Below are 21,203 nucleotides of genomic sequence, written 5' to 3' on the forward strand. Positions count from 1 at the left end.
ATTTTGTATTTTCTGATTAAACATTGTGTAAAATCATTGATCACGGAACGTAAAAGAGGCATTCCATACGATAACGACCAGTGATTTTACTACGAACAGTAAAAGATATTCAAGGACCTTACATGGAAGGTTAATTAAGCCTTGTCTAGTGACACGTCCAGCTTGAAGCAGCTCATTGTCATTAGGCGGCTCAGCATTCATTGGACCTCCATTTGGATTTGGTGCAGCTACAATGAGACAATTTGGATTCAAGCCCTCATGTCCAAATTAACATTTCAAAATCATTTATTCTACCTCCCCCGGCAGGCATAGGCTGATCCACGCAGAAATTGTGCAGAATACAACAAGCACTAATGATTGCGCATACCTTTTCAGGTATGTAGCAAAGGGTCCCTCCAGTCGTGTCCAAGCAGCGGAACCGCATTTTTAAAATGCCATTGACACGTTCAATGACATTACGGCCTAAATGATAAAGATAATCAATGAATGGATTAAGTAAAACATAGGTCATTTAGAAGTCACATTATCTTAGAGGGGCATTGCAATGGTTAGATAAGCATTGCAAAATGGCTTTAGATTACAAGAATTATCTAGGGCTGTGAACAACCTAATATTAGTTGGTATGTGACATCAATATGATTGCGCTTACTCCAGTTTATGGTTTTGCGTGGAATATACCAATATCATCCCATAAATAAATAACACCCGTGAGGCCACGTTTTTACGTTTCCTGGTGGAATATTCAACCAAAAAAACTGATGGAGTACTTTGTCAATAGGGTGAAACCACGAAGTAAACAAATATGAATGACAGAGTTTGAAACATGCGGACGGAATTGAATAATGAAGATATTTCCCCCTTCTGGCCGCTATTTGTCCAAATATACGCGGATTAGGAACATCTTTCTATTGTCTATGCAAAATTTAAACTTTGTTCATAGAACAGTGATTCGGGCGTGGAGTGGATTATCTGCCAGTCAGTCGGGACTTTCACTTATACAGGTATAGGTTAATCAAAGTCTTGACGGACTTGGCGATAATAAACGCAAGCCCTAATCGCTGTTTTACAAACAAAGTTTAAAATTTGCACAGACAATTAGAAACATTTCCTACAAGAAGTGGGAAAATATCTTCCCTATTCAATTCCATCCAGATATTTCAATCGCTCTCATATTTATTTTACTTTTGGTTCATCAAAAAGCGTCATATCAGTCAACTTAAGAGATAAAGAGTTGTGGCATTGCTACTGATAGTTTTCACTAAAGGGGCTACAGAATATTTCTCCCCTCTCTCTTCATTAATTTTAGTTAAGTGTTGTCAGGCCCTTGGTGAGGCAGGTTAGTCAAGTACTGGATCAAACTGTAGCCTTCTCTCTGAAGTCTCCACTTCATCAATGGCCGAGCAACACGGGGGAATGCAAAAACCTCACTTTGTGTAACATATGCATACTTAAAGGGACTACAACTTCTACAAGGAACGTAATGGTGGGTGGATATAAATTATTTGACATACGTCAGAGGCATGTGAGCGAGGAGAGGCGTGATTAAAAGAAACTTAGGTTGTTTTTATTCGACTTAAGGGATTTGGCACCGCAATCTCATGAAGACAAGGAAGAAGTGTCCAGTCCCACTTAATTTGGAGTCTTTTAATCTTGGTTTCACGTTGTGCCTGTGACGTACTTCAAATAATTCTTACGCACCTGCCGCTGCCTTCTTTGGATTCCCTTTAACAGCTTATTAGTCTATAAATCTTCTAATTGGGTATAAGATTTGCTAAGCACTCTTGTACTTTTATATGATTTATCATAAGAGAATTATCTGCACAATATTATTTATGTATAACATTGTGGAATAATAAATGTTCTAATACCTGACATATGGCGTTCATTATAACGCTGTTCATTGGGTGTAGCAGCTCGCAGCAGAGGAGTCATTAAAAAAGATTGCAGTGGGTACCCACTATCTCCAAGCAGATAGCCACGCGGCATGTCCCCAGCCTTGAATCGCTCCAACACTCCACTGAAACGCCAAATGAATGCATCATGTGTACCACCAGGCCACATGGCTACGACATCTGTAATCTTGCATTCATTGTCGCAAATCTGTTGATAATCTTGTTAATATGCATATTATTAGACAAGTATGAAATAAATAAATATTACTTACTAGTTGAACATTAATGGAATAATTTCCTTTCCTGTCCAAGAATGCATTAGGATCCGTAGCTGGGGCCCTAATTCCAACATGTGTGCAGTCAATAGCACCCAGTACCTCAGGGAAAGAGCAAGTAAGCCTGAATGACTCCTAAGACATTTGGAGGCAAATGGAAATAAGAGATATAACACACAACATTTGGTACAATGATTTAATATGACACTAACCTTAACCTCAACGACTTCAGCATCACCAGTAGGGAAGCGTATGAAGTTCCTCATTCTGGTATTTATGGCATTTGTCACTCTTTCAATAGCTCTGCTTACGGAGGACTGGCTCATTCCGTGCTCGTAATTACTTGCGAGGCTATGTTGGAAGCCACCAGAACCATAAAAGAGTAACGTCACTAGCACTTCATCCTCGACAGACAAAGCATATTGGTTACGGCCTTCTAATTCTTTGCGCAACTCCGGTCTTAACAAATTGCACAACTCCGTAACTTTGGCCTTCGTCATGCGATATTGGCGCAAAAACTCCGCATCTGGCATGAGAAATGCGCGCCCTTCCTCTCTCGTTCGACGATATCTTTGTCGCCGTTCTGCTGCTTCTCGCTCCTCCGCTACTTGAGCAAGCAACACACGAGCCATAGCGCCAGCCATTTTAAATTGAAATTAGTTGAAACTTGAATCTTGAAAAATGAAAGGGATTAGTGTTGTCCTTAAAACTTTGTTGAATCCTTGAAAAACTAAACAGATTAGTTGTAGCCTGGAAAAATTTAAGAGATTCGTTGACTCCGGGAATAATTCAAGAGATTAGTTGAATACTTCATAAACTAAAGAGATTAGTTGAATACCACATAAATTAAAGCGATTAGTAGAATACTTCATAAATTAAAGAGATTAGTTGAATACTTCATAAATTAAAGAGATTAGTTTTATCCTTAAATAAATTACACTCACCACTTTACTTACTTGATCAAAGCAGGGATCGTAAATGTCGTCTGCTGTGGCTGCGTTCAGCACATGGAGTTACCGAAGCTACCGTTAAAACCGGTGTTTAACCGGTAACTCATTTGTCAGTTCATAAAAAAAACATTTTGAATTTGGTGTATAATTTGATAGTTTACATCTGAGTCTGCGCGGAATTTGCACCAACCACTGAGCCAAGGAAAGGAACGTCATCGGTAGACGTAGCCAATTAAAAGGCCAAGGGCAATGGTTGACGGTCCAATCAGAGAGCCAAGGGCAGAAGGAGGAGCTTAACTTTTCTGCAGAATACGGCCGCTGGAATACCTCGTTCATTGCGATAATGTGTAGTGTGCGCGTTGCGAGCCGCACAATAGTCGCCACGAAGTTTTATCAATGTGGATGAGGAGGCTGCACGTTTCTTTGCATTGCGTAAACGAAGCCAGGCCTTGGCTTTGTAAGAGCGACTTAAGTGGGTGCGCTGAGCTACCGAGACAGTTACACGTGGTTTTTGAATATAAATTAGGCTTAGCCATTTTCATTTATTTATGGGTTAGATTTCAGGGTATGTGGTTTTGAAAAACGTTTATTGTTTTAGAATCTTACCTTTACAGTGAATATTGTTTTTTTATTTGAATATATATTGTTATGTTTGTACCTTTATGTAGTTGCGGTTTTTAAAAGAGGCGCCAAATTCCTGGAGTTTTCATTGGTTGGTTAGTTTTACCCAAAATCGCTGGTAAAAGATGGATTTATAAAATGTTTTTAGGCTTAAAAAATCATTATTTTTATAAATTAAACGTTCATCTGAGCAATTTGGGTGAAAATAAAAAATAAATAGTTATTTTAACTGATAAATGACGTATATAATTTTTAAAATACGCGGTTGAGAATGAGCGGGAAATATCCACCAATCAACTGTTTGGTTGTGTTTTCAGTACTGCGCGCGCATCACGAGACAACTGTTTCCCGGGGAGGGGGCGTGATCTCACCCGTTTCGGTTACACGTGACGCTGTCAGTGATCCCGCGCTGGCTAGCTTTATAAAGAGAAGACACTGACGCCGTGCCCGTAGAGTAACGTCGTAACTCGTAAACGCGGTAGAGTCGAGATAAGAAGAACAAAGAAGTAAAGAACGGATTCAACTGTACGCGTTAAGTCGTGTCGAATATTTTCGGCTTCCATTTCTTAGATAACGAATAACAACGTTGAAGGTATGTAATGAATGTTTAATTATTTAGTTATATAAGATTTCTGACAACGAATAGTGAAGCCAGTTAGGTTTAGGACTTAGCTCCACGTGGTCTATTGTCGGAATTAAGTGTTACTCGGGTTCAGCTTCGGATGTCACCAGCGTAAAGCTAAGCCTAGGTTAGTGCGTACTGACATTAGACAAAGGAAATTCTAATTTTACGGATTGAAATCTCGGGGTTTTTAGATCGTGATTTCTTTTGTCTCTTGTCAGCACTTACAAAGCTGCGTTTTTAGAGATCTACCTTTGCGCGTACTGACAACAGAGTATAATCCTACAGCATTAAAACGAATTTACTCACGCGGCTTATTCTTTATTCATGGTTTTAACTCAAACTCAAACTCAAACTGGAACTAGAACTGTTTGAACTTAGCTCTAACTCTAACTCAAACTGGAACTAGAACTGTTTGAACTTAGCTCTAACTCTAACTCTAACTCAAACTGGAACTAGAACTGTTTGAACTTAGCTCTAACTCTAACTCTAACTCAAACTGGAACTAGAACTGTTTGAACTTAGCTCTAACTCTAACTCTAACTCAAACTGGAACTAGAACTGTTTGAATTTAGCTCTAACTCTAACTCTAACTCAAACTGGAACTAGAACTGTTTGAATTTAGCTCAAACTCTAACTCAAACTGGAACTAGAACTGTTTGAATTTAGCTCAAACTCTAACTCAAACTGGAACTAGAACTGTTTGAATTTAGCTCAAACTCTAACTCAAACTGGAACTAGAACTGTTTGAATTTAGCTCAAACTCTAACTCTAACTCAAACTGGAACTAGAACTGTTTGAACTTAGCTCAAACTCTAACTCAAACTGGATCTAGAACTGTTTGAACTTAGCTCTAACTCTAACTCTAACTCAAACTGGAACTAGAACTGTTTGAACTTAGCTCTAACTCTAACTCAAACTGGAACTAGAACTGTTTGAACTTAGCTCTAACTCTAACTCTAACTCAAACTGGAACTAGAACTGTTTGAACTTGGCTCTAACTCGAACTCGAACTCAAACTGGAACTAGAACTGTTTGAACTTAGCTCTAACTCAAACTGGAACTAGAACTGTTTGAACTTAGCTCTAACTCAAACTGGAACTAGAACTGTTTGAACTTAGCTCTAACTCAAACTGGAACTAGAACTGTTTGAACTTAGCTCTAACTCAAACTGGAACTAGAACTGTTTGAACTTAGCTCTAACTCAAACTGGAACTAGAACTGTTTGAACTTAGCTCTAACTCAAACTGGAACTAGAACTGTTTGAACTTAGCTCTAACTCAAACTGGAACTAGAACTGTTTGAACTTAGCTCTAACTCAAACTGGAACTAGAACTGTTTGAACTTAGCTCTAACTCAAACTGGAACTAGAACTGTTTGAACTTAGCTCTAACTCAAACTGGAACTAGAACTGTTTGAACTTAGCTCTAACTCAAACTGGAACTAGAACTGTTTGAACTTGGCTCTAACTCTAACTCGAACTCAAACTGGAACTAGAACTGTTTGAACTTGGCTCTAACTCTAACTCGAACTCAAACTGGAACTAGAACTGTTTGAACTTGGCTCTAACTCTAACTCGAACTCAAACTGGAACTAGAACTGTTTGAACTTGGCTCTAACTCTAACTCGAACTCAAACTGGAACTAGAACTGTTTGAACTTAGCTCTAACTCAAACTGGAACTAGAACTGTTTGAACTTAGCTCTAACTCAAACTGGAACTAGAACTGTTTGAACTTGGCTCTAACTCTAACTCGAACTCAAACTGGAACTAGAACTGTTTGAACTTGGCTCTAACTCTAACTCGAACTCAAACTGGAACTAGAACTGTTTGAACTTGACTCTAACTCTAACTCGAACTCAAACTGGAACTAGAACTGTTTGAACTTGGCTCTAACTCTAACTCGAACTCAAACTGGAACTAGAACTGTTTGAACTTGGCTCTAACTCTAACTCGAACTCAAACTGGAACTAGAACTGTTTGAACTTGGCTCTAACTCTAACTCGAACTCAAACTGGAACTAGAACTGTTTGAACTTGGCTCTAACTCTAACTCGAACTCAAACTGGAACTAGAACTGTTTGAACTTGGCTCTAACTCTAACTCGAACTCAAACTGGAACTAGAACTGTTTGAACTTAGCTCTAACTCTAACTCAAACTGAAACTAGAACTGTTTGAACTTAGCTCTAACTCTAACTCAAACTCAAACTGGAACTAGAACTGTTTGAACTTAGCTCTAACTCTAACTCAAACTCAAACTGGAACTAGAACTGTTTGAACTTAGCTCTAACTCTAACTCAAACTCAAACTGGAACTAGAACTGTTTGAACTTAGCTCTAACTCTAACTCAAACTCAAACTGGAACTAGAACTGTTTGAACTTAGCTCTAACTCTAACTCAAACTCAAACTGGAACTAGAACTGTTTGAACTTAGCTCTAACTCTAACTCAAACTCAAACTGGAACTAGAACTGTTTGAACTTAGCTCTAACTCAAACTCAAACTGGAACTAGAACTGTTTGAACTTAGCTCTAACTCTAACTCAAACTGGAACTAGAACTGTTTGAACTTAGCTCTAACTCTAACTCAAACTCAAACTGGAACTAGAACTGTTTGAACTTAGCTCCAACTCTAACTCAAACTCAAACTGGAACTAGAACTGTTTGAACTTAGCTCTAACTCTAACTCAAACTCAAACTGGAACTAGAACTGTTTGAACTTAGCTCTAACTCAAACTGAAACTAGAACTTAATTTAACTCAAACTGAAACTAGAACTTAATTTATTTTGAACTATTTAATTAATCAATATGAATAATCTTTAATTTGTTTTAAGAAGTTTAAAATTAATTTAATTTATGTAGACTCGTTTTATTTTATTTTTTTCAACAAAAGGCTTGTAAGGTAACAGGGTTCATACAAACCTGGAAAACTCAGGGAAATAAATAGTTGACTAAAACTTAGTCAAAACTCGGGAATTTTTAGTAAAATTCAGGGAAATTTGTGAGGTTTGACTAAGTCTGCTCTGAGGTGGTTGCCTCAAGTATTAAAGAACACTCCCCTTTTCATTACTCTATTTATGGGGGAAAAACGTTTTAAACTTAGGCAAACGTATGGGGGAAAAACCTGTCGGGGAAATCGGTATTCCTTGCATGAACCCACTGTGAAATTAACTTTAAATCCTGTAGAAAAATGGCCGATTCAGACAACCCTGTCGGAAGGTCGCGAGCACGCGCCCGCGGACGTGCCAGGGGTCAAAAACCACCCGAACCAGCCAGACGTCCAACGGACGTTATCGCAATTACCACTCCGGCCAGCCAATTCCCGGCGGTAGTTCGCCCCCCTGTTGCCCAACCCCCTCAACCAGCGGGGGCTGGACGCGCCCTCCATCGAGGTGTGACGTCAGAAGCTAGATCAGATGGGGCCGCCGCCGCCACCTCCTCGTTCCAAGCCATCACCACTGGTATGGAGGCAGTTACAGTTGGCCAACCAGGTGGACGTGGCGCCATGAGAGGACGCCCACCCGCCAAGGACGAGGTTCATTGCCGACCTCCGAGCTGCCTTGATAAAAGAGGAACCCAGGGATCCCCCATTGATCTTCTTACCAACTACGTCAAAGTCACCTCAGCCTTTGGAGCTGACTTCATCTTCTATCAGTATCGTGTGGACTTTAGTCCGTCAATTGAATCGTCAAAAATGCGTCGAGCCATGCTCTTTGATCATTTGGACACTATTGGACGTAGTTTCGTTTTTGATGGCATGGAAGATCTGAAAACAACCACTCGTCTTGAAAAGGATGTAAGTAATTGGGAAAATTCGGGGCGTCGTTATATGGGGGGAAAACTCCAGGAAATTTCGGGGCGTTATACAGGGTTCATGCAAACCTGGAAAACCTAGAAAAATCAGGGAAATTTCGAATTTTTAGTAAAATTCAGGGAAATGCGGGAAATTTGCGTCAAACAGGGGCCGAGTAATTAAGCAAAATGTTCAATATAACACATCCTCCATAGGATTAACATTACACTATACTTTGGAGGCTCATAACTCTGGTTATATTCGAGATACGGGGATGTCCTTTGAGTATGTTATAGTCCTATTTGCCCCCCATCCAACCATACTTAAAACTTAGAGCTACGACAAACAGGGGCCGAGTAATTAAGCAAAATGTTCATAAACATACCCTCCATAGGATTAACTTTACACTATACTTTGGAGGCTCGTAACTCTGGTTCTACTAGAGATACGGGGATGTCCTTTGAGTATGTTATAGTCCAATTTGCCCCCCATCCAACCATACTTAAAACGTAGGGCTACGACAAACAGGGGCCGAGTAGTTAAGCAAAATGTTCAAAAACATGCCATAGAAATTGCATCACACCCAACTTTGGAGGCTCATAACTCAGGTTCTACTATAGAGATACGGGAATGTCCTTTGAGTATGTTATGTCGGGGAAATATATGGGAAAAATATTATGATTAGTTTTGTCCCCGCTAGGTAGCTTTAATAATGGTTTTCGTTTGTGTTTAGGAGATGATTTTATGGTCCAAACGTAGAACGGATGACGAGAACATTCAGATTACCGTTAAGCATACTGGGGAGTTGAATGGGCGTCACCCTGAAGTGTTGCGTCTAATGAATACTCAGCAACGAAAGAACTTCTTGCATATGGGTTTTGTCGCCATGGGGCGTAACATGTTTGATAAAGAAGCGGCACTTCCAATTGAACAATACAAGTAAGGACCTTTGTGGTGGCGACCTTGGGGATTAGTTGGTCTTGAATGGCGTGTTTTCCTTTCAGGATTGAGCTATGGCCTGGAGTGTTGACCGCCATTCGCATGTACGAGAACAGCCTGTTGATGGTTGTTGACGTAATACACAAGGTCGTGCGAATGGACACTGTTTTGCAACAGCTCCGCCAACATTACGCCAGAGATAAAAACAACTACCTTCAAAATTGCTCGAAGGAATTGGCCGGTTGCATCGTCATGACGTCTTACAACAACAAGACTTACTCCTTGGATGATTTTGACAGTACCAAGTGTCCAACTGATACTTTCGAAACGAGGAAGACTGGATTGATCAGTTACGTGGATTACTACAAGAAGGTGAGAATAATTCTCAAAGCAGGCTTTATAATAAGGTTCATACAAGTCGGGGGGACTGAGAAATTTATGGGGAAAAACGTGGGAAACTCGGGGGAAATTACGGTGGAAAACTTGGGGAAAATTGTGGCAAAAAAACGTGGGAAACTCGGGAAATTGCGGTGGAAAACTTGGGGAAAATTGTGGCGAAAAACGTGGGAAACTCGGGAAATTACGGTGGAAAATTGTGGCAAAAAACGTGGGAAATTAGGGGGAAATAAGTGTTCATAAAGTTGTATGAAATAATCGTATCTTATTTTTGCGTTTTGTAGCAATATGATATTACCATTCAAGACCGTCAACAACCATTGATCATTTGTCGACCTAAAGAACGAGATTTTCGTTCGGGCGCTAAAGATCCCGTTTACTTAATTCCCGAACTGTGCGTCATGACTGGATTAACTGACAACATGAGAAGCGACTTCAATTTGATGAGAGAAGTCGCTAAAACGACTCGTCCCGGACCAAGAAGCCGGGTTGAAATGCTAAAGAGTTTCATGAACCGATGTCTTACCAATGCTAAGGTAAATTATTATTGGCACGTCGCGTTCTTAACTAATTAGCCTTATTCCTGATCAGCGCCACCTACCCATAGCGGCGACTTTGAGAACTACTGTAAGCGGCAAGCCAATCAGATGTCGCTAAAATCTGGTGACGTCACTGACTGGCACTCTCCTGTCTTACCAAAAATGACGTCACCAGATTTTAGCGACATCTGATTGGCTTGCCGCTTACAGTAGTTCTCAAAGTCACCGCTATGGGTAGATGGCGCTGATCAGGAATAAGGCTAATTTAATTAACTATTCAGGTAAAAGAGGATATGGAGAAGTGGGGGATCAGTTACGGGAGCGAACCGTTGCAACTAAAAGGTCGCGTTGTGCCCCAAGAAAAAATCATTCAAGGAAGGTCGGAGTTTACCGCCAAAGACGGAGATTTCGGCAAAGACATGAGGAGTAAGCCCATGCATAATCCTCGTCATATGGACAAGTTCGCCATGATTTCCACTCAACGCGATCGTCCTAATTGCGAGGAGTTGTACGAAACATTCAAGAGGGTTTGCGGACCAATGAAGATGAACGTGGCCGCTCCAAAAATGTAATTTTATTGATTTTTAATTAATAGTAATTATTTTTAATTATAGTACTTGTAGTATAGTACTTTTTAATAATAAAATTTAATTTTAAATTATTTTAGTATGAGCGTCAGTGACGACAGAACTACGTCATTCCTTAACGCTATCAAAGACGCGATTAAGATGGGCGCCACCCTTATTGTGGCCATCGTGCCAAATAACAAAGCGGATCGTTATGACGCCATTAAGAAACTTTGTTGCATCGAATGCCCTGGTCAGTATTTAATTTAATTAACTTTGGTTAATTAATTAAATTAATTAATTAATTAACCACGTTAATTTTAACAGTTCCTTCCCAAGTCGTCGTAAGCCGAACTCTTTCGAAGAAAAATATGTTGATGTCAGTGGCGACTAAAATCGCCATTCAGATTAATTGCAAGTTAGGAGGAGAGGCTTGGGCCTTGACCATTCCTTTGAAACAAAGGACAATGATTTTGGGGATTGATACTTACCATGACTCATCGGTAAAAGGGAGATCAGTCGGCGGACTTGTCGCTTCCATGAATGAACTATTCACCTGTTGGGCGAGTCGAGTGACTTTCCATAATAATCGCGAGGAATTGTCCTCTCAGTTGAGGGCCAATTTCGTCATCTTGCTTAAGAAGTTCCATGGAATTAATAAGGATACTCCCGACTTGATTATCGTTTATCGGGACGGACTTTCTGACGGAGAGTTGGAGTATGCCAAGGAGTATGAGGTTAAACAGTTGCTGGCTGCTTATGCCGATGTTACCGGAGGGAACAAAGTTCCTAGGTTCGCGTTTGTCGTCGTGAATAAGAGGATCAGTACGCGTTTCTTCACCAATGGAAGGGGACAATATGATAATCCGCCGCCCGGGACTATCGTTGATACCGAAGTGACAAAACCAGAAAGGTAAACTAATGATGAAAATTTAGGGTTTTTAGTAAAATTTATGGGGAACTTATGGGAATTTAGGATTTTTAGTAGAATTCATGGGAAACTTGGGGAAATTTAGGATTTTTAGTAAAATTCGTGGGAAACTTGGGGAAATTTAGGATTTTTAGTAAAATTCGTGGGAAACTTGGGGAAATTTAGGATTTTTAGTAAAATTCATGGGAGACTTAATGGAAATTTAGGATTTTTAGTAAAATTCATGGGAGACTTATGGAAATATATTATTTTTAGTAAAATTCATGGAATTCGGACCCTGATGTGTTGCTTTGAACTTAATTGGTGGTTTTGTTCCTATTTTTCTTCTGTTTTAGATACGATTTCTATCTGATCTCACAAAGCATTCGTCAGGGTACTGTATCTCCGACACTCTTCAATATCATTGAAGATACTACTGGTTTGAAACCTGATCATATGCAGAGAATCGCCTACAAGTTGACGCACATGTACTTCAATTGGCAAGGAACCATCAGAGTCCCCGCTCCTTGTCAATACGCCCATAAATTGGCTTTCTTAGTCGGCCAATCCTTGCACAGAGAACCAGCTGATATTCTCTGTAATCAGTTGTTTTTCCTTTAAAGGGGGGCGACCAAAAAAAAATCTAATCATCTTGGATGGATGGTACTGTCAGATAAGTACCATCGTTATGGTATTATTTTCCTTTTTTTATTTTTTAAATGAAGAAAAAAGTCTTTCTTCGATAATTTTTCCATTTAAAATGTTCCTATTAATATTTCCAATTTATTAACGTAATGTGAAAATCAGGTGTGTTTTTTTTTGTTTGTTTAAAACTAAGTCAAAATATTAAGTCACTGACTTTCCTTTCCCTCCCTGATTTTTTACAATTACATTTTGATACTTTAAAAAAAAAAAAAATACTCATTTTTGAACGAGTCTCCTTCTCCGATACTTCAGTATTATTTTCGTTTTTTTTTTCTATAAACATTCCAAATATGGTCATATGATCTTCATTTTTTCAGTTATTTAGTGATTTTTTTATGTTCCTATGCATGTTAATAAGCCTTAACACATTAAAATCAAAATATTAAGTGCCTTAAAACACATCAAAAGAAAAGAGTGCCAACTACGAACTTGATAAAATCAAAAACTACCTCGTGTATTATTATTGTTGCCAAATACTGAAGTTTGTTGTTCGGAGTTTTTTTCTTCGATACTAAAATTTTGTTTGTGTTTATTGTAAAAACTTTAATAAAGGTTAAAAGTTTCATGAAAAAATTTGATTGATAAATTAAAAATTAGGCCTAATATCCGCGTGAGTTAATGACAAAGGCTTAGCGAATAGTTAAACTGTTTATAATTTTTATGGGTTAATGACAAAGGCTTAGCTAATATTGTATGTTTTAATATAATATATAGTTTAAATCACAGAATAGAATAGGCTTAATGAAATCTATTATTCGGTCATTCAACAGCTGTAATTAATTAATTCGACTTTTATTCTAATTAGTAGATAATTAGTTCGTAGCCTGTCCGCGCGAAATTATGAAATTCGGAACAAAATCTTAATAATTTAATATAATTTACATTACAGAATAGGCTTAACCGTATCCATCATTCTGCTGAGACTAATTATTCTTTTACTCTAATTAGTTAATTAGTTTCTATACTTTGTAGACAATATCCGCTCGGAATTATGAATGTTAACTAAAATAATTTACAGATTAGGCTTAAGCTTAACCATGATACAGATATTTATTATTTAATTATTCTACAGTTGTAATTAATTAGACTAATACTCTTAATTAGTAGTTATTTAGTTTCTACATTGTAGCCAATATCCGCGCATAATTATCTTAAAGAATATTTTAATATAATATTTACATTACAGACTCGGAATAGGCTTAATCTGACCATATCTATAATTTTTTCTATAAATAATAGTACTTAACTTTTGACTTATCTTATCTCGCTATTGTATACAATGTTTCAACTTTAACTTTATAGCCAATCAAATAAAGTTTATCGCTTCCGGCGATAAGATATGTCTAAGATTCTAGTTATAGTTTGTCTAGTACTCCAGTCCAAACTGTTCAAACCGGACCAGATCCATCCGCCATTTTTTGTAAGTAATTTATAACGTGGGACGCATGGGATAGTACCACGTCAGTTACCACCAATAAATCACTTTTAAGTTTTATAATTTTCGTAAGTTTATTAAAATAAAATATGATTTTAATTTAATTTATTACATGAAGCTTATAAGCTGTAATTCTTTTTAATTTTTTAGAGTTACATTAAGTATGGATAACAATCCTCCACCGGCGGCGGTTCCGGGACGCGCTCGAGCTAGGGCAAGAGGTCGTGCTAGAGGTCAGCCTCCAGCCGAACCAGCTCGTAGACCCACTGATGTCCCCGTTATGGCACAAGTACCCGTTCCACAAGCGGTTGTTGCGGCTGCACAACCCTTAATTACATCAGGTTCAGGGAGAGCTTTACACAGGGGTGGAGGACCGCAATCTGTACGACCCGCCGAAGCGTCCTTAGAAGCTGGAATGCAACAAATGTCTTTAGGAGACCGATCTATTGGTCGTGGGGCAATGCGGGTACGACCAGCCGCTATGGCTGAAGCGAATCTCAGACCAACTGATTGTACTGATAAACGAGGTACATTAATAAAACCAATTTTCCTGGACTTACGTTAACGTTGGCGTCCTGTATGGTTTTATTAAGGTACCGCTGGGAGAGAAGTGCAACTTCTGACAAATTACATCAAAGTAGAATCAGCTCGTGGTACTGATTTCATATTTTATCAGTACCGAGTTGAATTCAAACCATCTGTTGAGTCACCTCGTATGCGTAGAGCCATGCTCTTTGATCATTTGGACTCTATTGGACGTAGTTTCGTTTTTGATGGCATGGAAGATTTAAAAACTACAACTCGTTTGGCCAATGATGTAAGTAAACCTAATTTAAACTCCAAATTAATTTTAATTAACGTTAAATTTTAATTATAGACTACTGTCCTATGGGTCAAACGTAGAACTGATGATACTGATGTAGAAATTACATTAAAACTAACGGGAGAATTGAATGGAAATCATCCTGAAGTATTGAGACTTATGAACACGCAGCAGAGAAAGTAAGATTAGTAATAATTAATCTTAATTAGCTATGGAATTAAACCTAATTAATTATTTTTAGGAATTTCCTTCATATGAACTTTGTTTCATTGGGACGTTTTTGTTATGATAAAGGGGGCTCAGTTCAGTGCCCTAATTTCAAGTAATGATATTATTAATTAAATTAATTTTAAGCAGGTTTTTAGGTCATTTAAGACTAACTCTTGCTTTTCAGTTAAGCCTAACTCTTAGGTTTTAGGTCAGTTAAGCCTAACTCTGGGTTTTAGGTCAGTTAAGCCTAGCTCTGGGTTTTAGGTCAGTTAAGCCTAACTCGGGGTTTTAGGTCAGTTAAGCCTAACTCTGGGTTTTAGGTCAGTTAAGCCTAACTCTGGGTTTTAGGTCAGTTAAGCCTAGCTCTGGGTTTTAGGTCAGTTAAGCCTAACTCGGGGTTTTAGGTCAGTTAAGCCTAACTCTGGGTTTTAGGTCAGTTAAGCCTAACTCTGGGTTTTAGGTCAGTTAAGCCTAACTCGGGGTTTTAGGTCAGTTAAGCCTAACTCGGGGTTTTAGGTCAGTTAAGCCTAACTCGGGGTTTTAGGTCAGTTAAGCCTAACTCGGGGTTTTAGGTCAGTTAAGCCTAACTCGGGGTTTTAGGTCAGTTAAGCCTAACTCTGGGTTTTAGGTCAGTTAAGCCTAACTCTGGGTTTTAGGTCAGTTAAGCCTAACTCTGGGTTTTAGGTCAGTTAAGCCTAACTCGGGGTTTTATGTCAGTTAAGCCTAACTCTGGGTTTTATGTCAGTTAAGCCTAACTCTGGGTTTTAGGTCAGTTAAGCCTAACTCTTGGGTTTTAGATCAGTTAAGCTCACGCTAAGCGTAGTTAATTAATTAGCTAAAAATGTTTTAGGCTCGAAATTTGGCCCGGCTTTGAAACAGCCATCAGGATGCACGAAGAAAGCCTTTTGATGGTTGTGGATAACATCCACAAAGTTTTGCGTTTGGATACTGTTAGGGACCAAATGCAGGAGATTTACGTGAGAAATCCAGAGAATTATCGAGATATTTGTTTAAGGGAACTCGTTGGGGTCATAGTTATGACCGCTTATAATAATAAGACTTATTCCTTGGACGATTTTGACTTTAATAAGTCACCAAGAGATACATTCACGAGTTCCCGAACTGGTGAAACGACATATGTTGATTATTACAGAAGGGTATGATAATGAAACATCGTTATGTCACTAAGTGTAGTTTTTATTGTTATTTTTTAACCCCCTTTTTTTAATATTTTCAGCAATATAACCTAGAAATTCGCGATTTGCAACAACCTCTAATAGTTTGTAAACCTAAAGATAAAGATATAAGAGCGGGTCAACGGGATTCGGTTTATTTGATCCCCGAATTGTGTGTAATGACGGGTTTGACTGATAGTATGCGACAAAACTTTCAATTGATGAAGGAATTGGCCCAAACAACGAGACCAGATCCTTCATCTAGAGTCGCGCAAGTTCGAAACTTTATACGAAGAATGGCGTCCCATGAAAAGGTATACTTGGTTCTGTCTCTTTTTATTAAAATAGGCCTATATTCTTAAGCCTACTTTCGTCGTCAATATTCTTAAGCCTACTTTGGTCTAATATTAATATGGGCCGATAATCTTAAGCCTACTTTGGTCTAATAGTACTATGGTGTAATATTAATATACGCCGATAATCTTAAGCCTATTTTGGTCTAATATTCTTAAGCCTACTTTGGTCTAATATTAATATAGACCGATGTTCTTAAGCCTACTTTGGTCTAATATTAATATAGGCCGATAATCTTAAGCCTACTTTGGTCTAATATTAATATACGCCCATACTCTTAAGCCTATTTTGGTCTAATATAAGCCTACTTTGGTCTAATATTAATATAGGCCGATGTTCTTAAGCCTATTTTGGTCTAATATTCTTAAGCCTACTTTGGTCTAATATTAATATAGACCGATGTTCTTAAGCCTACTTTTGATTTATTCAAAAGGTTCAAAGCGATTTGGCTAATTGGGGAATAAAATACGGAGATGATTTATTAAGAATTAAGGGGAGAGAGCTACCGGGAGAGAAAATAATTCAATTACCAAATGAAGCTGGTGTCCCTTTTGAAAATGGGGACTTTACTCATAAAATGCGTGACCGAAAATTGTTCACACCAAAAAATATGGAGAGCTTTGTCGTTATTTCCACTGACAGAGATCGAGGTGCTGCCCAAGAGTTATGTCAAATGTTTATGACCGTTTGCGGTCCTATGCATATGCAAGTGGCCCCTCCAGAATAGTAAGTTCTTAACTTATAATAAGTGTTTAAAGAAATTATATTAAATTCTTGCTTCGATTTTAGCGTTACTGTTGACCAACGAGTAACTTCTTTTGTTAATGCGTGTAAAATGGCAAAACAAAAGGGCAAGCATTTAGTAGTCGTTATTGTCCCTAACAATAACAAAGATCGATATGATGCCATCAAAAAATCTTGCTGTATTGAACATCCAAGTAAGATACTTTTGTTTTTTAGGTCTGTTAAGCCTAACTCTAGGTTTTAGGTCAGTTAAGCCTAACTCTAGGTTTTAGATCAGTTAAGCCTAATTCTGAGTTTTAGGTCAGTTAAGCCTAACTCTAGTTTTTAGGTCAGTTAAGCCTAACTCGTAGTTTTTAGATCAGTTAAGCCTAACTCGTAGTTTTTACTTTTTAGATCAGTTAAGCCTAACTCGTAGTTTTTAGGTCAGTTAAGCCTAACTCCAGTTTTTAGGTCAGTTAAGCCTAACTCTGAGTTTTAGATCAGTTAAGCCTAACTCTGAGTTTTAGGTCAGTTAAGCCTAACAGGGGGTATTTATTGTTTGTGTTTTCAGTTCCATCTCAAGTAGTAGTTTCGAGAACCCTTCAGAAAAAAGGGATGTTGAAGTCTGTCGCTACAAAAATAGCCATTCAAATCAATTGCAAATTAGGCGGGTCACCTTGGAAAATTGAAATTCCCTTCAAGGTCAAGTTTATGATCGCCGGATTTGATACTTACCATGACTCAGCCCAACGTGGGCGTTCAGCCGGAGCTTTAGTAGCTACAATGAATAAGGACTGCACTGTTTGGAGCTCCAGAACATCGTTCCATCGACAACGCGAGGAATTATCTGATCAACTCTACACAAACTTCGTGTCTTTACTTAAAAAATTCTTCGAAATCAACAAGGATCTTCCAGAATTGTTGTTGTTTTATCGTGACGGAGTTTCCGATGGACAATTACAAGTAGTTAAGGATCACGAAATCTCTCAAATTTATCGAGCTTTTCATACATTGCGTCCTGATGTTAAGTAAGTAATTGAAAAATTTCCTCCACCTTTTTTAGGCCTATTTAAAATTAATTTTAACTTGATTTTAGGCCTCGGTTAGTTTTCATTGTCGTTAACAAACGAATCAGTACTCGCTTCTTCGCGCCACAAAATCAACAAATGGCCAATCCTCGTCCTGGAACTGTTGTAGATTCTGTTATAACACGACCAGAACGATACGATTTCTTCCTTATATCCCAGAGTGTACGTCAAGGAACAGTGTCACCTACTCAGTTCAATGTTATTGAAGATACAAGTGGAACAAAACCTGATTATATTCAAAGAGTATCATATAAGTTGTGCCACATGTACTACAATTGGCAGGTAAGATTATTTTCGCAAATCACTTAAGCCTACTTTGGCCTATTATCAAAATAAGCCTATATTCTTAAGCCTACCTTGGTCTTTATCAAAATAGGGCGATCTATATACTTAAGCCTACTTTGGCCTATTATCAAAATAAGCCTATATTCTTAAGCCTACCTTGGTCTTTATCAAAATAGGGCGATCTATATTCTTAAGCCTACTTTGGTCTAATATGAAAAACGGCCGCTACTCTTAAGCCTACTTTGGTCTAATATGAAAAACGGCCGATATTCTTAAGCCTACTTTGGTCTAATATCAAAATAGGCCTATATTGTTAAGCCTACTTTGCTCTAATATGAAAAACGGCCGATATTCTTAAGCCTACTTTGCTCTAATATGAAAAACGGCCGATATTCTTAAGCCTACTTTGGTCTAATATGAAAAACGGCCGATATTCTTAAGCCTACTTTGCTCTAATATGAAAAACGGCCGATATTCTTAAGCCTACTTTGGTCTAATATGAAAAACGGCCGATATTCTTAAGCCTACTTTGCTCTAATATGAAAAACGGCCGATATTCTTAAGCCTACTTTGGTCTAATATGAAAAACGGCCGATATTCTTAAGCCTACTTTGCTCTAATATGAAAAACGGCCGATATTGTTAAGCCTAATTTGGTCTAATATCAAAAACGGCCTATTCCTAAGCCTAAATCTTTTGTCTTTTTTGTTTTCAACTCCAGGGCACTATTAGAGTTCCTGCCCCTTGCCAATACGCTCATAAATTAGCATTCCTTGTTGGACAATCTCTTCATAATCCACCCGCTGATTATTTGAACGACAAGTTGTACTTCCTGTGAAACATCCGGTAATCGTTTCCACATCATTATCACGAATTCATAGCATTTAGCATGACATTTAATTAGCATTTAAATTTAACATTAATTCTCATATATTTTAACTATCAACAAAAAATCAGGGAAGAGTAAGATTCTCAAGGTGATTAGAGGTTCGGTTTTATTATGAAAGTCTATTTCTTATGCCGGTTTCCATTGGCCAATCACTAATTTTTATTCCAATGTTAATAGGTTTATATTCTTAAGCCTATTTTGGTCTATTATCAAAATAAGAATATATTCTTAAGCCTACTTTGGTCTATTATGAAAATAAGAATATATTCTTAAGCCTACTTTGGTCTATTATGAAAATAAGAATATATTCTTAAGCCTACTTTGGTCTATTATCAAAATATGAATATATTCTTAAGCCTACTTTGTTCCGATATCAAAATTGGCCTATATTCTTAAGCCTACTTTGTTCCGATATCAAAATAGGCCTATATTCTTAAGCCTACTTTGGCCTAATATGAAAAACGACCAATATTCTTAAGCCTACTTTGGCCTAATATGAAAAACAACCAATATTCTTAAGCCTACTTTGGACTCTAGCAGTCTACCACCATGGAGCAGTATTACAGGAGACATATAGTTGTTTAATGCATTTCTTAAGGAACTTTCGTTTTCACTCCAATAAAATTAATCCATGTTAAACGGCATTAATTGTTAAAATAATGAAATTTGAAATACCGGTAGCTACTAAATTTTATATTCCATGAAAAGTACGGTTATTTTTGTACTTGTTAAATGAAATTAATAATAATAATTGCATTTTTTGAACTATTTTATATTTTATTAATAATAATAATAATTTACAGATTTTCGTCTATTTTTTTTTTTTTATTTTTTTTTTTTACAAAGTTGTTCGCGTTTTAGGCTTAATTTCGCCTAATTCCCCAATTTTTAAGCCTTCTTCTTGTAAAACTTTAAGGAAAAGTTTAAGTTTAGGACTTTTTTCATTGGGGGTTTCAAAATGCACAAAATATATTCCTGTTTCTAAACAACGTTTGGCCAATACCCTCGCGATATTTTGAACAGAATCTAAACTTTTATTGCTACGTAGATGTTTATTAATTGCCCATTCACTAGAGTTTGCAGTAACCACTTTGGTACCAGTGTTGTGGATTATTTCACTATGGATGTTTCTTGAGGTGATTTCAAAGTTAAGTCTATTTTTTTTTTAATTAATTTGAAATTAATTGGGGGGTAATTTATGGTACCGCTGCTATCGGATTAAGTACTTACTTATACCAATATTCCCTGGAAGGCTGGTCTAATTGAAAACCTTTGGGTTTTCTTTCAAGTAGCATTAGTTGTAAGTTACGTGGATTCCTGTTTTCTAGCGTTTCTTTGACCTTAAAATTATTTCCTGGGCCTGAAACGTGCCTTAAACCTAAGGAAAGTTATAGTTATTAAGGCTTATCTTTAAAAAAACCGGTTTTATTTTAATTTTATTTGAATTTCAAAGGATTTCATGGTATTTTCTGGGTTGGGACTCTTGGGAGGGACTAAGTGATTATGAAATAGCTAAGATTTTTACCATTTATATAAGTTATTCCGGGAAATATTTGTCTGGAATTGTACAAATATTTGTTTAACATGTTTATAAATAGTTACTAAACGTTCAAAGTTAAAATATTTAAAATTAAACAAAGATTTGTCTCCTCAAACTTCTAGCAGACGACAACCAATTAGTTAATTGCGGAGCGCCGTCTGTACGTCAACTCATAGCCCCCTGGATCACGCGACTCGCGGACGCAGGCTGTTCGCGCTATAGCTATAGATACTTTCAAACAATTGAAAAAAAGCCGTGAAAATGTTTAAACGTTAACACTACTAAGATACCATATCGAAATTATATTAAATTTAATATTTAAAATTAGATCTCAAGCTTTAAGTACGATTATAATTTTAGACCTAGCTATTTAAAAATAAAAGAAAAATCTTAATTGTTTCCACGAGTCGGTGGGGCGTTCACATTGCGCGGGTTTTTTTGGGGTCGGAATTTGGCGCCATTTCAGTGGGTTCAAG

The 21,203-nt window shown here is 37.6% G+C and overlaps 3 protein-coding genes across 3 annotated transcripts; 2 read left to right on the forward strand and 1 right to left on the reverse strand.

Annotated features, from left to right (window-relative positions):
* The first annotated feature begins 4,030 nt into the window (after window positions 1-4,030).
* On the forward strand, window positions 4,031-12,779 carry LOC149615611 (piwi-like protein 1). Its single transcript, XM_089857516.1, has 9 exons — window positions 4,031-4,330; window positions 7,545-8,154; window positions 8,885-9,090; window positions 9,156-9,462; window positions 9,771-10,022; window positions 10,307-10,593; window positions 10,693-10,844; window positions 10,919-11,504; window positions 11,858-12,779. The coding sequence occupies exons 2-9, from the start codon at window positions 7,549-7,551 to the stop codon at window positions 12,120-12,122; spliced, it is 2,661 nt and encodes an 886-aa protein (XP_089713642.1). The 5' UTR covers window positions 4,031-4,330; window positions 7,545-7,548; the 3' UTR covers window positions 12,123-12,779.
* An 818-nt stretch (window positions 12,780-13,597) lies between these two features.
* Window positions 13,598-19,955, forward strand: LOC149615612 (piwi-like protein Siwi). Its single transcript, XM_089857589.1, has 12 exons — window positions 13,598-13,709; window positions 13,792-14,168; window positions 14,235-14,458; window positions 14,519-14,643; window positions 14,706-14,786; window positions 15,525-15,831; window positions 15,912-16,163; window positions 16,637-16,929; window positions 16,993-17,141; window positions 17,498-17,954; window positions 18,023-18,296; window positions 19,020-19,955. Exons 2-12 carry the CDS (start codon window positions 13,805-13,807, stop codon window positions 19,134-19,136), a joined length of 2,643 nt encoding a protein of 880 aa, XP_089713715.1. The 5' UTR covers window positions 13,598-13,709; window positions 13,792-13,804; the 3' UTR covers window positions 19,137-19,955.
* A 31-nt stretch (window positions 19,956-19,986) lies between these two features.
* On the reverse strand, window positions 19,987-20,848 carry mRpL18 (mitochondrial ribosomal protein L18). The gene is made up of 3 exons (XM_089857597.1): window positions 20,713-20,848; window positions 20,418-20,565; window positions 19,987-20,341 (listed from the first exon to the last, which is right to left on the reverse strand). Exons 1-3 carry the CDS (start codon window positions 20,771-20,773, stop codon window positions 20,026-20,028), a joined length of 525 nt encoding a protein of 174 aa, XP_089713723.1. The 5' UTR covers window positions 20,774-20,848; the 3' UTR covers window positions 19,987-20,025.
* Between the last annotated feature and the right edge of the window lie 355 nt (window positions 20,849-21,203).

This window comes from Phalangium opilio, unplaced genomic scaffold (genome assembly GCF_054372755.1).
Source record: "Phalangium opilio isolate 3A_F unplaced genomic scaffold, DU_Popi_V2 ptg000217l_1, whole genome shotgun sequence".
NCBI classification, from domain to species: Eukaryota; Metazoa; Arthropoda; class Arachnida; order Opiliones; family Phalangiidae; genus Phalangium; species Phalangium opilio.

Excerpts from the sequence above, each read along its gene's own strand:
- mRpL18 (XM_089857597.1), bottom strand. The coding sequence starts at position 20,773 with ATGTTAAACAAATATTTGTACAATTCCAGACAAATATTTCCCGGAATA. Across the intron at positions 20,566-20,712 it reads CGGAATAACTTATATAAATG|GTTTAAGGCACGTTTCAGGC; the intron begins GTAAAAATCTTA and ends AACTTTCCTTAG. Across the intron at positions 20,342-20,417 it reads TCCAGGGAATATTGGTATAA|ACTTAACTTTGAAATCACCT; the intron begins GTAAGTACTTAA and ends AAAAAAAAATAG.
- LOC149615611 (XM_089857516.1), top strand. The coding sequence starts at position 7,549 with ATGGCCGATTCAGACAACCCTGTCGGAAGGTCGCGAGCACGCGCCCGC. Across the intron at positions 9,091-9,155 it reads CTTCCAATTGAACAATACAA|GATTGAGCTATGGCCTGGAG; the intron begins GTAAGGACCTTT and ends TTTTCCTTTCAG. Across the intron at positions 9,463-9,770 it reads ACGTGGATTACTACAAGAAG|CAATATGATATTACCATTCA; the intron begins GTGAGAATAATT and ends TGCGTTTTGTAG.
- LOC149615612 (XM_089857589.1), top strand. The coding sequence starts at position 13,805 with ATGGATAACAATCCTCCACCGGCGGCGGTTCCGGGACGCGCTCGAGCT. Across the intron at positions 14,459-14,518 it reads CAACTCGTTTGGCCAATGAT|ACTACTGTCCTATGGGTCAA; the intron begins GTAAGTAAACCT and ends TTTTAATTATAG. Across the intron at positions 16,930-16,992 it reads CAAGTGGCCCCTCCAGAATA|CGTTACTGTTGACCAACGAG; the intron begins GTAAGTTCTTAA and ends CTTCGATTTTAG.